Genomic DNA, 15940 nt, shown 5'->3' on the forward strand with positions numbered 1-15940 from the left:
CAAAAAAATGTATTATTTAGGATATTTTATGAAATTATACAAAATTTATTGTAAGTAAAAATTGCTTTTTATTTTTGTATATAAGTAAAGTACACAAACAAGTTATTATTGAAAGTTAACAAAATTAAATAGTTTGATTCATTATTTTAAATGTACAAATATTAATGAGTTTATAAATTCAACTTTTAAATTGAATTATATATTTTTGAAGCCATTTTTCAGGATCTTGTTATTTTGTGCAATTTTTTGTGTAAATATATATTCGTTATTTGTTCAAATGTTTATATTAAAAACTCGTGATATCGTTGAACTTTTCAGTGAAATGCATGATTTCTAATAAAATATTTTTCTAAAACATCGTAGAATTGTATTTGATGAGCATAATTTATGCAACATATCGGATTGTAATATTGAAAAATATTGTGATAACATATAAATATAACATTGTCATGAACACAAACTACACTGTAAAAATTTTTGATGTAATATAACTTATGAATATAAATATCTTTGGTATGTACAATAAATAACATAAAGTAACAAATTAACCAAGGTAATCATCAGTTAGTATCATTCAGATTAATGAAAAATCTACTTGTACATTTTAAAGCAAAAATGTTTACAGTGTAATATTACAGGATTAAATTAATTGTCAATTATTTATATTTTCTTTGCATTGTTAATACTTGAAGATGTATAAATCATTAATCCTAAAGCTGCCAAGTATAAGTCAAAATATTATGTAACTTCTGACATATACTTTTAACATTGAACATGGTAACAGATACAGAGGTACTTCTATCGTTTGTGTACAAATGGGTATACATATATTGATTTTTAAATGATAAGAATGTTTTAATTAAGAATGAACACGTCGATTAGATTTTTTATGCTATAATATAATTAAACAGTATTTTAATTCGTATATGTAACTTTGTACTTGTAAAAAAATTTTCGTTTAATGATTTACTTATTATAATTTAATATCGTATTGCACAAAAATTCAGTATAATCGTTTTTTTCTACATTTCAATAAATATTATATAGAAAGATTAACTTGCAAAAGTTGAAAAGAAATCATGACATAGTTTTCTTTGTAAATTGTTAATTAAATTTGTATTTTTTTGATTTCTTAAATTTATGTACGTTATTGATGACATTGTTCACTGTCCTGTCAGAAAATTGACAACATATACTCTTTCTTTTATAAAGCATCATTGTATATAAATATGTAGACTGAATAAATTTTTCTATAACGCTTTCGTAAAAATATTAAGACAAATTCACAATGCTTTTTACTGACATTTTGATGTACAATATACACTTTTGCATCATAGTAAAAAATAAGTAAATATATAGTCTCTTGTAAATTAAGAAAATCGAAACTAGTTTTACGACATTGTAACACTGTCAGAATATTAGTACCTATATAATTTTTAGATGTCGACGTAAGTAATAAATTAAATTTCAAATGAAGTATTGTGCTAATCATACATTTACAGGACAAAACAGGTACTAAAGTACATTTTTCTTTTGGAAATTGATAACTCACAATGATAAAAAAAATTGTTGATTTTAGTTGATTAAATCACTGATTAACTAGAATCAATTTTTTTTATTATTTAAATTGAATTAAAAAAATGTTTGCATTTTCTCTTGTAAAATGTTGTTACAATTTAACTTTAATTTGCATTTATCATTTGAGCTTCATTGATAATGAAACTAATTAAGTTAAAGAATCGTAATGGCGCAATATCATTTTTCGCGTAAACAAATTAGATGGAAATGTGCATTTGCAAATTTTTCCAGACTTAATTCCATGTATTTATGCGATTAGAGATTAAAAGTATACCTTGAAATATTTACTAGGAATGTTTAAGAAAAAACAAGGCAACTGTGTGAGATTCTGCGTCCATAATTAGGATAAATATTTTTTTGCAATTACAAGTAAAAATGAACTATTGAGATAGAATTCCATAAACTAACAATATCATTGTTTGAATCTATCTTCGATGACGACCAAGATAGGCTTTGCAATTTGGACAGGTATGATGAACATCCATGCAGTCATCAATGCAGCATGGTATTAAGCAGCACCCAGCCCAACATCTATAAAAAATTATATCTTAAAGATATAGGGGAATCGAAATTTTTTATAATTTACATTATCAATTTTATTTATAATCAGGATTATAAAATCATTTATTATTTAGCTATAATTGAATTGAATTAAATTATATTAAAAATTCAAAAAGCAATTCAATTAATTAATTAATTTAAATTACCCTAATAGTGCGATTATAAATCCTGAAATATAAGCTATCATCCCAGGTTCAGTTTTTGTTGTGGTATCAATCTCAGCATAACATTGTGGACATATCGTATGTGTAGGGCCAGGACCAACTGGCACAATTGTTGTTACAATAGTAGGTCCTTCAACATCTTTAAAAAAAATGCAATTTATATTTAATTACTATTTTATAATATTACTAAGCCAATGAACTTATGAGTTTATTCATGGATTATTTTTGATCAAATGATATCCTTGAAATTATATTATCATAAGACAAAAACTTGAAAATGTTATCATCAAAAACAACTGAACAAAAAATATATAATGATAGTAGTTAGATAATAGATTCTCATGAACAAAGAAACATTTGCAAAAACATTTGATAGACATTGACAATGCTTTACATGTTTTAGCTGGTGTGAATGGGCTTGCTGGTTGCACACCTCCTACGCATTGGGAATAGCTTGGTGGAGCTGTTGGAGGATAATCATATGGAGGTGGTGGTCCAGATCGACTCATGGTATTTATAGCTTCCTACAACAGATGAGATTCACAAGGTTATTCAAACAAGCTTGACATTGGATAACTGAAGTGAAATATGATGATTTGTACAAAACACTGCTTTGCTTTTCTTTATTGTATTTTTTTTTAAACAAGAAACTTTTATATTTTAAATATTTACAATTAGTTTTTATGAAAAGCACTTAAAATAACAGAATTTATAAGTACCAATTATGACAATGAGATAATCTTATAAACCTTGATTGATATGCCTTTTACATGTAGTAGCGTTGCTGCAGTTATATTTTTTAATGAACTTGACTTTGCAGAAACATTGCTTAGATTAACCGTTTAAAATAAGAAATGTAAATTTACTGTTAAAATGACTGGTGACACTTGATTGAACTTAATAATCGTAGTACGAAAGAACAGACAGTAGAAATCTATAAACACAGCAGTGGTTTCTTCTCTAAAAGTCCGAAAATATCTGAACTCGCGGCCTTGAAAATTGAAACGAATTAACACGACCGAGGGATATAACAATAAACCTTTACTATTCTTTCTCCCAAATAGAACTATCGCTCTTTCACAAGCTCCATCATTCTCTCATTCTCCCTATTTCCCAAAAATATCCATGACGTTGCTTGCGAAAGTCGCGTGCAACTCTTTCTTTGCTTAAGCAATAGTGCGTATTTACGGTTGGCCGCGCTCTCCACGCGATCGATCACAAAATCGCGTGTCTGACTCTCCACCACACAAACTGAACTGTCACTCCTCTTTTTCACTCGCTTTAATTTGCAAACTACTCACCTGCGGTTGTTGAGCTGCTAAGATATACGAGTAAAAAAGAGCCACGGCTGTTTAGTGATTATTTTGTTAAATTTTCACGTCAGCCAGCGCAAAACAAAAACACACACTCTCGCGAACACAACCTCGCGCAATAATAAAAACAGGACGTGCCAAGTTGAGGGAGCGGATGGTCGAGCGAACCGAGGAAAAATGTAATCGTGCTACGCGCACACTCATCTGCCTCTGCCCCGCCGCTACCGCTACCGCTCCCTTCCTGCAGGCTCGCACTTTTTTGCGTAAAATTCTTTACGCGCGTAGCTCTAGAGACACGCTGTTTTCTCTTCTTGTACGCTCCAACGAGTCGCACTTGCTCTTAAAAAAATCGTTAACAGTTTACGGTTAAATGCAAAGAAATTGTCACATGCTTAAATTAATTATGATACTGCAGCTTACGCATCTACTCTAGAACCGTCAGTATTTTTCCAACGAAATTTAAGTAAGATTTGATATAAGATTACTTTTGATTGACTATGGTAATAATTCCACATAGATATCAACTAAAATTAGCAAATTCTGTGTCAAGTTCAACAATCTTTTGGTATTACGTAATTGCGAGTCTATATAAATAAAAATGAAAAATTATAAGCATTTTCAAATTTTGGCGTAAGATCCGCCACCGCGTTGAATAGTTCTACCCTACCGGCAGAGCAGCTTGTTGTGGCCGGGGGAGGGCTTGATTCCTTCGCTGAACTGAGGCGAAAAATCGCGCGCACTGCTGCTGCGCGGCGCAGCAGAGCTAGAGTTAGCGAGGACGACCCACGCCGTCCTAAGCAGTTTTCGTGCATCCAACATGGCTGGACGAGGTGGTTACGATGATTTAAGGCAAGTATTGTTCAAAGTCAAAAGCAAGGCGATTTTTCGCGGCATTTTCACACTTGTACAACGTGTGCGCAAGACTTGCACGAGTGCTCAATTTTGCGAGTCGAACGATAAATGAAGTCGTCGGAGACGATGTAGCCGTGTGTCAGGGAGGTTAAGTTTGTCTCCCGGAACTCTCGCACACACGGCGACTCGGTTGTTCAGCCGCCGACAACGTGTCATCTCGGCGACTACCCACGAGGTTTTATTTTGACATCTATCGCTCTACCATCGATCGTAACCATACTACAAGCATAAATTTACTCGACCAATCATTATTGTTCATACGCCGCTTTCACGTGTCGATTTTTTCCAAGCGCGCTCTCTGTTCAAGTGCTACGTTATTTTAAATATGAATTAGCTTTGCGTTTAACTTAATTGTTGCGTTCTGTTGTCATCTTCAGAGATTACGGGGCAAGAGGAGGTGCCAAACCTTTACCAACTGAGCCACCATATACTGCTTATGTAGGAAATTTACCTAATGGTATTGTCCAAGGAGACATAGACAAAATTTTCAGCAATTCACGTGTGAAAAATATTCGTTTAGTCAAGGATAAAGAAACTGATAGGTTTGTATATACTTGTTCTTCATGTTTGCCAAATTTCTGTCTTACATGTGGATTGGTTGACTGTTTATAGCAGATCTTCTGTTTGAAAAATAACTTGTATTTAAGTTGCAGCTGTATTATTTAAAGATGCATAGTATACAGTCAAATGTGTAAATTTGATATTTTCTTTTTCTATTTATATTTTTTTTACTGTTTAAATATCTTATCTACTTAAGTGATTAGAACAAAACTTTAAATTTTCATATATAATTATTTTTTCATTAGAAGCAATTACTTTAATATTTAAAATCATTTATTTTGATCATAAATTTTGAAATTAGATACTAATATTCTACATGCACAATATGGGCTGCAACTTAAAATAATCAAATTCCATATACAAATATTTAAATTTATTTTTTATCTTAGGTTCAAAGGATTTTGCTATGTAGAGTTTGAAGAATTAAAAGATCTCAAGGAAGCAATCAAGTTAAATGGCATAGTTGACGTTGAAGGTAACATAATCAAAATTGATGTTGCTGAAGGCAAGAAGAACGACAGAGGAGGTGGCTTTGACAGAAGAGGTCGAGGCGGGGGCGGTGGAGGTCTTGGCGGTGGTTTCCGAGGGAGAGACGGTGGTGGCCCCCCACGGGCAGGTGGATACGGCGATGACTTCGGTAGCGCATATCTGTTTCAGAGTAAGCGTTATGCTCGCACGGCATAACGCTTTAGTTATGCTACCGTTTATATCTAAAAAACCAGCCATCGATTCAGTTTCAATTATTTGTTTTGTTTATTTTAACACGATATTTGTCGTTTCGATCCATCGTTGCTTATGTTTATTATTTTTAACTTTGTTTTATTTTTAGTTGGTTTTTTTGATTGAACTTAGCATAGCTTTTAAGTTTTTAATAATGTTTTTTCTATTTTTCATTTGGGTTTCTTTTCTATAAAATTTCGACTGTTAAACTAATAATTATTTATGTCAAATAATAAACCAGTCGATTTCCGATAGAAGATGCCGATTCGAAAAAACTAACATGTAAACGTTTGTTGTTTACAGGAGGTTATAATGACAGAGGAATGGGCGGTCCTGGTGGTCGACAGGGTGGTTTCGGTGGCGATAGCCGGGGTAATCGTGGTAATTACGGCAACTTTGGTGGCGGCGATGAATCCGGTGGTGGTAGCCGAGAATGGAATTACCGTAGCGGCGGTGGTAGTGGACCCGGTGGTCCAGGTGGTGGACCAAGATATGGTGGTGGCCGACCTCCGCGAAGCGGTGGTGGTCCACCTGACAGAAAATACGACGACCTCTATAAAGAACCACCTCCAGGTTTGTAATCTTAATACACATTCTTTTTTCATAAACTTGCTTGTGCTGTTAGTTTTACTTGTGTTTGTCATAGACGTGTAATTTAACAAGTTTAATGGATCAAATTTCCATATCGGTATTAAAAAAACTTATGTATAAAAATGTTTTTACATGGTTTTCAAGTTAATACGATAAGTGCAAGGTATTTAAAATTATCATTCGTGTTAGAATTAGTTTGCTGATCTATAGTAAGAAAGTTGCCGCGTCATGTTGTTGTTTTGTCTTAGTCAAATAATTTCTTTTATAATGGAACTTTTACGAATGAAAATATTATAAAAATTGAGCATTCAGCAAGCAAAAAGAAAGAAATGATTTGAAATAAAAATATATTTTTTGTACAGACACCACTGGTAGGAAACCACTGGTACTGGCACGTCGAACTGTGGCCGAACCAGTGAACTCGTTGGCCGATACACCGGCACGAAGTGCCATTTTTGGCGGAGCTAAGCCTCGAGAGGAAAACCTTGTCGGCAAGGAAGATCCTGCCAAGTAAACTATACTCTGTTATAGTTTCCCACTATCCTATAATCCCTATGTCTAGATATGCATGGAAAAATTGACGCAACATACAACACACGATAACACAAACCTAACTCGGATAATTTTCATTGGTGACAGGAAGATAGACAGACTCTAACGTGAGGAACCCCTCAACTTCCGAATAAACGTCAGCGGGCGGAGACCCTACTACATGGATCTATGATGTCTTTTTTCGTTTTATTTTTTCTTCATTTTTTTCTAATTATGTTCAGTTTTCAACTTTGTATCAACATGTGGATAAAAAGAACATGGAGAATGAGAGAAGTCGCTAGCGCAGGGGAGTCTTCCTAGGCAAACTAATTTACGAAGATGGATCTTGAAGTGTAAAAATCAAGAAGTCAATTTTTTTTCTCGGTCATATCGCTGCAAATTGTATACGTTGCTTGAACATATTCATATTAATTTTTAGTTTAGAAATGCGTTTTTTAAATGTTTTTTTTTTTTTATTCACGTAATGTCCACACACAAAGTTTTGTGTATTTATATGAAACTATTGAAGTTTGAGAATGAAGCGTTTTTCAATTGAATTATAGTTTTTCGTGTTAATTTTGCGGAGTATGGCAATATGTATACAAAAAATTCAATTTGATGTTTTCAACAAAGAGTTATTTTTGATTGTACATACGCTATTTGAAAAAAAAAAAAAAGAAAAGTGAATGTCCCGTAAAAATGAGTAATTTTATTGTAATTCTAAAGTTCTTTAAAAATAATTTTGTTACACATGTGCTTCATTTAAAAGAAAACAAATGAAAGAATCGAATCAACGCTGCTTCTTGATATGATGAAAATAAAACTAAAGAAAAAAAAAGATACATTTTTATTTAGTTGCAGTTGCATATTGTATCTTTCTTCATAAGCCACTTAAAAAGAAAAATAGATTTCTTATAACATTACTGTAAGTCTGTCTCTTACAATCACGCACCGTGTAGATCTCCACGCTTAGCGTCGGCTGTTCGAATTAAGAAGTTTTTAATTGCGTTCTGTTGCTAAAGCTATGAAGTAGCTGAGAATTAGTAACAGAACATTCCTAGAATTGAATCCTTTATGGATAAAATAGTGATAATTACATCGTCTAATGCATCATTTGATTAAGAAATGTCTGAATCATGTGAATAATCACGATTATTGAACGAAGAATTTGTAAAACGATCATGAATATACTTGATGTTCATGTAGACTTGTGTCTAAACAATTCGTGTTTCAATATGTAAGCATGGAGTTTACCTTTAACATAAGAATTAAATAGAGTGGAAACGTACGGACAGTTAGTAATAATATTAATTAAAAAATTGTCATGAAAACAAAAAAAACGATCAATCAATATTCTTCGTGCTCTGTCAAACTACAACTTCAAAATGAAGATCATTGAAATACCGTAGCGGCGTGAAACTTTTTAATGTTACTAAAGAGAGTTTATTTGTTTGTCTTTTTTTTATGTTCCTTTTTATTATAACATTTCAAGAAATCTATGTTCTTTCAATTTAGATACAAATAACAAAGTGCACAAGCCGATGCTGAGCAAATGCAATTACATCCAAAGAACTTACGTGACCTTATTCACGTTCGATCTTTCATTAAATCACAAGAGTGTGACGTGTTAAAAAATTTAAGTGATTTTCTATAGAGAATATAATTACAAAGTGTCATTTGTGCGGTAATATCGCGCGAGGATGAATAAATTTTTACCTTAAGCTAATGTGCTACGATAAAGTTTAGAGAGAAAAAATATCGATTGACTGATAAAATGTTGAAGATGAGAATGACGACTTGAAAATAATATAATAAAATAACAGTGATGATTATAAAAAGAGAAAAATTGATTTTGTACGGAACTATGCTTGGATATTGAGTACGAAATACATCCAAATACAAGTAGTAGATATTTGCCTGATATCCGTGTAATGTGTCGTCAGTAAAACAGAGGAAACAAAGTATAAATTAAACAGAAAGCTAGAAAACGACGTTTTGTGTAATTCAAATTGTGAATATTACCGCTATAATAATATTATCATTAATGTATTTTGTAAGCTACCCTTTAATATATACTGATTTAATCACTCTTATTACGTGCCTTTCTTGCATTCGTTCATTGCATTACACTTTCATATACGTTGTGTATCGATTTTATTTTTAAAGATTAATAACAACTCTCATTATTTTTACTTGGTTCATTCACGACAACAATGTATGACTAGATACATATTTGTGTTAATATTAAGAAGAATCCATATGTGTGTTACATTATTTCTTTTCTGTTATTCGTTCTTATATAACTAGATTTTACGTTAGTTCACTTTGTAATATAATCTAGCGCAATTCTTAATAGTAACATTTTTATTATTATAACATTCGCCTGAGGCGATAAAGAAAATAAAACCATAACTCTACAGTGCAGATGATTATTATAATTGTGGGAACATAAGAATGAAAATAATGTAAACGATACTGTGCGTGCTTTTATGATATATAATATTTCTTTACATAGTAAAAATAAAGTTTGACAGAAAATTTCTTGATTTTATGTAGTTTTCAAATTCCAAGAAAATTATACGTCAAACGTGTGTATATATAAGGAGACGTGGCTCGATTACAAAACATCGCTTTTCCGAGATCTTTTTCTAGGACACATGAATACGAATAGCCACAGTGAAAGAGCACTTTCAGCTTCAAGATTGCATTCATCAAAACAGTTAATTAATAATTTGCGTTGTTTCTGATCTGCACAATATAATTCGAAAATGCAAAGTAATTGAGATGGTTTGAAAACTTTTTTTTTATTTGAGGTTGGGAGCTTCTTACCTTCTGACAGGAAATAAATTATTTATTCTATAGAGAAATTTTTCAAAGTATGAATTAATTGATCAAATAAGTAATTAATTTTTTTTAACAAATGAAACTCAAGTTGATACTATAACAGTTGATCAATACAAAAATAAATCAAATGATCACAATCTTTTATGTTCAACAGTTATAAACGGATTATAAAACATAAAATGAGTGAATAAAGATGCAACAACAAAACAAACATCGCAAATAAAAAAAGAGCAGTCGTAACATATGTAACATATATATATATATATATACGTATATGAGTTAGGCCACGCCTCAGCCTGCACTTCTCTCTTTCCTCTCTCCCACTATCGCTCTTTCTCTGTCTGTCGTACACCCCGATTTGAGGTGTAGATATAGCGGGTGGACACACGCTTAGTTTGCTTGCTAGGCCTCACTATTGCTTCTCTTGCAGTTCGCACGCGCTGCGCACATACGCGTTTCCGCCTTCGTCGAGTCAACAACACTGTACGTAGCTGATAGTAGCAGGAGCCACGTCTCTACATCAAGCTGTTGAAATATACCCAATAGGCCCTGAGTCAAAGTAGAGTATCAAGATGTCGAGTGAAAGCGTGAAAACGGTGAGTGTGTGCGAATGAGATGCCCTTGTTTACGATGACGCACACGGCGTCTCTTTGTTCAACACGGAGGGGTTAATAGTAGCCGGTTCGTCGTAGTCGACTGATCATCGATCCGTTTTACGTGGACTTTTGCCCTTTTTTTCCCCCGACTAATACGCTGCATGTGTCAGATTAAACGACGACCTTAGAAATATGCACTCCAACAAGGTAAGAGAATTTATAAATTTAACGTTGCTTGGAATTTTGGAGCACCACATGAATGCGGTAACGATGCATTGCTTTGTAAGGATAGAAATGAGACGTGATAATTATCCGGGATTAAGTGTGATTCTGGGTCGTGCAAGACTCAGCGATTCAATTAGTTTGTACAGTTAATAGTTTGTTATGGTGCGGATTGTGGTTCGTGCGAGTATTTTTAATTTTGAAGCGTTGTTATTCGTCGTTCATGCTCATCATGATTCAGACTTGACTAGCAGATAGTCCGTAAGATAATATCAATATTGATGATCGTCTTACTGTACTGGGATCTTTAATAAATTCCTTATTGTTTAACACGGAAAATTGGAATCATTACTTTATTTGTTCATTACCATTTGTGCTGATTTTGCAATCGTTGAATTTATAAGACTTGTAACGGAAATGGAGTAGCTAATTATACTCTGCGATTTATTACCAATGCTAAATCACTTCTACTGTTCACTTTACATTCCATTGCATTCAAAAGAAATACAGTTACAGTTGAAATTATGTTTATACTAGATATTCTACATTCATTATTAAATAACATCTCAAAAACGCAATATGTTTGTAAACAACATAAATGAATTAAAATTACAGTTTGCCAGTTTGGAAACTCCAGGGTATGTAGGTTTTGCTAACCTACCCAATCAAGTTCACCGAAAGTCTGTTAAAAAAGGTTTTGAATTCACTCTTATGGTTGTGGGTGAATCAGGACTTGGAAAATCAACCTTAGTTAATAGTCTTTTCCTCACTGATTTATATCCAGAACGAGTAATTCCAACTGCAACAGGTATAATGAAATTCAAGTAGAAACAACTAATGATTCTGAATAATTTCAAACAAAAACTAATAAAATTTCTATTACCATTTCATCAAATCCATAGCAATAACGGAACTTAGTAGTAAGTGAAAAAAGATAGCCTTTCAATTACAGTTATTTTGTTTGTGTACATTTGCAAAACTAGCTAAATGTTTTGTAGGTTTTCAATCTCATTTGTTAATATAGTACTAAGATTTACAAACTTTCATTTCTTACAAAATTGCTTCATTAAAATGTTTTTATATTTTGTATTACTTTTGGCTATTATCCAAAAAGGCATGTATATTTTCCAACCAGATGTGTTGGTTTCATCATGCAATACATACATTTTGTAGTAAATGTTTTATTTTAATTTATTGTTCACAAAATTTTTTCAAACTAAGTAGTTTTACATTCACTTACTTTACTACTAATATTTTAAATAATTATTTACATTTATAATATTTTTCGTTCCACTATATATATCACCCATGTGCAATATTCACGTTTTTTCACGAGCTGGATGGTGGTTTGATGTTATGACATGTATAATTTGGACTTAATGTTTAAGTGACTTATTGAATTTTACAGAAAAAACAAATCAGATAGTGAAGCTTGATGCTTCCACTGTTGAGATTGAAGAAAGAGGAGTGAAACTTAGATTGACTGTAGTTGATACACCAGGATATGGAGATGCAATCGACAACTCAGACAGTTTTAGAGCTATCATTCAGTATATTGATGATCAGTTTGAAAGGTTTTTGAGAGATGAAAGTGGTCTAAACAGAAGAAACATTGTTGACAATAGAGTACATTGTTGTTTCTATTTTATTTCTCCTTTTGGGCATGGGTATGTATTTTAATTTCATCTTTTAGTATAATTGATAGTTATTTTTATCATATAAATATTTTTGCTGTTTAGACTAAAACCTTTAGACATTGAATTTATGAAGCAACTACATAATAAGGTCAACATTGTGCCTGTCATAGCCAAAGCTGATGTGCTCACAAAGAAAGAAATGTTACGCTTGAAAAAACGTGTGCTTGACGAAATCGAAGAAAATGGAATAAAAATCTACCCGTTGCCGGATTGCGATAGTGACGAAGATGAAGATTACAAAGAGCAAGTAAAACAGTTGAAAGAAGCTGTTCCGTTCGCTGTTTGTGGATCAACAACATTGCTTGAGGTAAAAGGAAGGAAAGTTCGTGGCAGGTTATATCCATGGGGTGTTGTTGAAGTTGAAAACCCAGATCATTGCGATTTTATTAAACTTAGAACTATGTTGATGTGAGTATACTTTATTGCAAAATAAAGGTAATTGAATTTAAATATTTTTATGTTAATTTATTTGTTTAGCACTCACATGCAAGATCTGCAAGAAGTAACTCAAGAGGTGCATTATGAAAACTACAGAAGCGAAAGACTAGCAAAAGGAGCTCCCGTTCCACCGCGACGTCAAACGTAAATATTTTAATCAAGATATATTATCATGTAGTGTATTTGTTGTAATTATTTATAGTTATTTTATGTTATAGAATTGTCGAAAATGACAAAAATAATGTATCTGAAAAGGATCGCATCTTACAAGAAAAAGAAGCAGAGCTTAGAAGGATGCAGGAAATGCTAGCAGTGATGCAAGCTCAAATGCAACAACAGCAACCATAAAAATTGCAGACCTCGCAGGTGCCAATAACGAACCATGAGAATGATTTGAAAAGCAAGAATCTCTGTGGTCTTATAGATAGTGCATCATTGAAAAGTCTGAGAATAACAAAGGCAATTCAAGTTCTCTGCCTGAGTTTTCAGTCGAGTCTTCAGTACATCAACGATTAACAATTTCCTTGCGATATAACTCCATACCTCAGTATTTTTTAATTAAGAAAAACAAGCTCGTATCCTTAGCAAGAAACATGACAAGCAATTCACTTTTAACCGTGAGGTTTCTGCCAGTCACAATACTTATTATGAAACACAAACAGCGAAACCTAAGAAGTGCCTTGCAGTCATTCTTGAATACCAAATTTTTTGCAATACAGACTTTTTTTGATAATTCTGTATTTTTAAGTCTTTCGAGAAATTTGAACAAACAAATTAACAGTATTTGTAAAAGTCATTTGTTAAGGAGTTTAAATGAAAAGCTGATGAGAATTTTAAGAATTAGACTCGAATGGAAGAGACAAACCAAATCCTTCCGCTAACTTCCAAATATATGTATTTTTAAATTTCTTTTGCAATTGGAAAAACATGTGAAAAGGAAGTCTATTTTACAAATTTAATATTTAAAAATCTGAGACGAAGTAGATGTCACTGCTACGTACGTTTATATAAATATATATTTTCGTAAATATCGTGCTTGGCAGGCGATGCATCAGTTATGTTTTATGTAGTAGCAATATTTGTCATACTGACTTTTGAGTATGAGTGGATTTTCAGATTACTGCTTTGATTTTGTATCATTTTATTACAAATTGATTTTAATTGTTGAATATTTATGTCCTGAACAAAAAAAATCTAATTCATCTCATAAATATTTCTGTAAATGTATTTCATTATTGGTAGTTATGCAGTAATTTAAGTGACTTTAGAACATAAGTGTATACGTATTTAATAATTTTATAATGATGGAAACAAAAGTTGTACATTAAAAAACGAAATATTGCGAATTGCTTGCATTTATGCTACATGTGAATTCAGAATAAACAATTCAATTGGGTGACTCCAAAAACTCAAATACATATATAAAAAAACTTTTAGATAATTTTACTTGTTATGTATTTAACAAAGTTTTGTATTAACATTTTATACATTTATCAGCTGACAAATAAGTCTTGTATTAAGCTATATTCTATGTCTCACGCGTGTTGATGACTTTTGTACAATTCATTTTTTACATATCGAGACGCGAGAACAATGATATATAAGTATAAGCTACAGGTCGATTTTTCAGGCTGCGTATGCAGCTTATCCCCTGCTGTGCATATAATAGTCTATCGCTGTAGAAAACGCCGCAAAACCGGCTGCACCAACAATGCCCGCCTTTACTCCGGCTAGAGGCAAATACAAATTTATATATAAAAACAAATGAAATTAATAAAAATATGTTTATTGGACCAAAAATATTGTTAATATAATTTATTACCTCTGAGACCTATAAGACCTCCTGTAAGCCCTCCAGCATATGTGCCGTTTTTCCAATCGGTTTGACCTCGGTACTGAAAAAGTAAAAAAATGTATCATTAATCTATATCAATTTATTTCACACATTATTGAGCTTTACCAATATAGTTTATCATACAGAAAGCCACAACTACACTAATAACAATAATACTTCATGCTACTTTTCCACTAAGAATTTAAATTAACTTACTGTTTCTATGACACATTCTACACCAGAAAATAGAAAGCCAATAACAGCAAAATTCTTGGCATAACTAAGAGTAGTCATTTTCATTTCAGCAAAAATTTCACGAGCTGTTTGTTGCTTTTCAACAGCTGCAACATTTGGATTTACACTTGATGTAAACAGACCCAATGCAGCTCCAAGTCCAAATCCTAATATAATTAGTTAAAATTTAATCAAACGCAATGATAAACAGCAATGAAGAAAATAAAATTGTAGTAAACTATGCTTACCTACAACATAACTCATGATACTTTTAAATACGCAACTCTCCATAGCTTTCTCAATCATTTTTTCTTCATAAGTTTTTATGTGACCTGCACCTAAAGCTCTTGGTATTATGATATTTTCCCGATACCTTTGTTGGTTACCTATGAAATATACAGCAATTTTATCTAACTCTTCGTTGTGTACAAATACTGGTTTTCGTTTTAGAGGATCTTCTGGTGGTGGCTTTGGTACTGGCTTGCATGCATTTGGGCCGAATGGATTATAAAAATTGTTCATCATTTTAAAACTCTTATCTAAGTATAGTGCATTTGTCTTTGATTATCAAACCTAATGTTGATGTCTGTAGGTCTGAAAGAAGAATTTTTTACTTCATGACTACTGTAATTATAATTATTGTTTTATATAAAAATTAAATATTTAGAGAAATAGAGTTAAAGTATAATTACGTCATTGGATATTGTGAACACTGAGTGAAAAGTTTAAACTTAAAACTAAATAATTATGTACATGGTCTGTTAAATGTCATACCTATTAAGAAAATTATTCAAATCAATGATCACTAATTGTTCATACAAACGAATAAAATTTCAAGTCATAACCTCAAAATACAAATTTTATAAGGCCTACACTTCATTTTAGACAATAATTTACATTTATTGAATGTATATTGATGGAAACGAAGTTATTGCCACTGATTGTTAATAGATTATAAAAAGTTTATTTGTGAAAATCTTTTGCAGATCATATTATTTTTTTAAGACACTCGTGACTGTAAACAGACATGACACGTCTGTTACTCTGCTTGAGCTCGCGCAACCAGTAAAATGCTAAATAGAAACTTAGCCGCATACTGAAAAGAAATTGTAAGTAGCTTAAGGGCTTAATTATGATGGTACAT

The 15940-nt window shown here is 32.0% G+C and overlaps 4 protein-coding genes across 12 annotated transcripts; 2 read left to right on the forward strand and 2 right to left on the reverse strand.

Moving 5' to 3' along the window:
- Positions 1–54: 54 nt before the first annotated feature.
- Positions 55–3900, reverse strand: LOC131667568 (cell death-inducing p53-target protein 1). Of its 4 annotated transcripts, none has more exons than XM_058941063.1 (4): positions 3605–3900; positions 2698–2827; positions 2286–2442; positions 55–2109 (listed from the first exon to the last, which is right to left on the reverse strand). In XM_058941063.1, the coding sequence occupies exons 2-4, from the start codon at positions 2810–2812 to the stop codon at positions 2004–2006; spliced, it is 378 nt and encodes a 125-aa protein (XP_058797046.1). In that variant the 5' UTR covers positions 2813–2827; positions 3605–3900; the 3' UTR covers positions 55–2003. The 4 variants fall into 4 exon arrangements, with proteins under 4 accessions (XP_058797046.1, XP_058797049.1, XP_058797047.1 ...); XM_058941066.1 differs by lacking the exon at positions 3605–3900 and adding an exon at positions 3170–3562; XM_058941064.1 differs by lacking the exon at positions 3605–3900 and adding an exon at positions 3053–3188.
- Positions 3901–4322: 422 nt separating this feature from the next.
- Positions 4323–9024, forward strand: LOC131667549 (eukaryotic translation initiation factor 4H-like). Of its 2 annotated transcripts, none has more exons than XM_058941030.1 (6): positions 4323–4465; positions 4906–5070; positions 5479–5747; positions 6113–6382; positions 6763–6910; positions 7040–9024. In XM_058941030.1, the coding sequence occupies exons 1-6, from the start codon at positions 4434–4436 to the stop codon at positions 7056–7058; spliced, it is 903 nt and encodes a 300-aa protein (XP_058797013.1). In that variant the 5' UTR covers positions 4323–4433; the 3' UTR covers positions 7059–9024. The 2 variants fall into 2 exon arrangements, with proteins under 2 accessions (XP_058797013.1, XP_058797014.1); XM_058941031.1 differs by having other exon boundaries at positions 4324–4465; positions 5479–5726.
- Positions 9025–9168: 144 nt separating this feature from the next.
- LOC131667547 (septin-1) lies at positions 9169–13090 on the forward strand. Of its 3 annotated transcripts, none has more exons than XM_058941027.1 (7): positions 9169–10371; positions 11209–11401; positions 11496–11513; positions 12002–12260; positions 12333–12698; positions 12768–12872; positions 12947–13090. In XM_058941027.1, exons 1-7 carry the CDS (start codon positions 10348–10350, stop codon positions 13074–13076), a joined length of 1095 nt encoding a protein of 364 aa, XP_058797010.1. In that variant the 5' UTR covers positions 9169–10347; the 3' UTR covers positions 13077–13090. The 3 variants fall into 3 exon arrangements, with proteins under 3 accessions (XP_058797010.1, XP_058797012.1, XP_058797011.1); XM_058941028.1 differs by lacking the exon at positions 9169–10371 and adding an exon at positions 10386–10578; XM_058941029.1 differs by lacking the exon at positions 11496–11513.
- A 1228-nt stretch (positions 13091–14318) lies between these two features.
- Positions 14319–15847, reverse strand: LOC131667550 (mitochondrial import inner membrane translocase subunit Tim22). 3 transcript variants are annotated; one of them, XM_058941035.1, is made up of 6 exons: positions 15642–15847; positions 15489–15570; positions 15045–15390; positions 14779–14963; positions 14551–14623; positions 14319–14458 (listed from the first exon to the last, which is right to left on the reverse strand). In XM_058941035.1, exons 3-6 carry the CDS (start codon positions 15319–15321, stop codon positions 14373–14375), a joined length of 621 nt encoding a protein of 206 aa, XP_058797018.1. In that variant the 5' UTR covers positions 15322–15390; positions 15489–15570; positions 15642–15847; the 3' UTR covers positions 14319–14372. The 3 variants fall into 3 exon arrangements, with proteins under 3 accessions (XP_058797018.1, XP_058797016.1, XP_058797017.1); XM_058941033.1 differs by lacking the exon at positions 15489–15570 and having other exon boundaries at positions 15571–15847; XM_058941034.1 differs by having other exon boundaries at positions 15489–15847.
- Between the last annotated feature and the right edge of the window lie 93 nt (positions 15848–15940).

This window comes from Phymastichus coffea, unplaced genomic scaffold, assembly GCF_024137745.1.
Source record: "Phymastichus coffea isolate CEN01 unplaced genomic scaffold, Cenicafe_Pcof_1.1 PCOF00068, whole genome shotgun sequence".
Lineage (NCBI taxonomy): Eukaryota > Metazoa > Arthropoda > Insecta > Hymenoptera > Eulophidae > Phymastichus > Phymastichus coffea.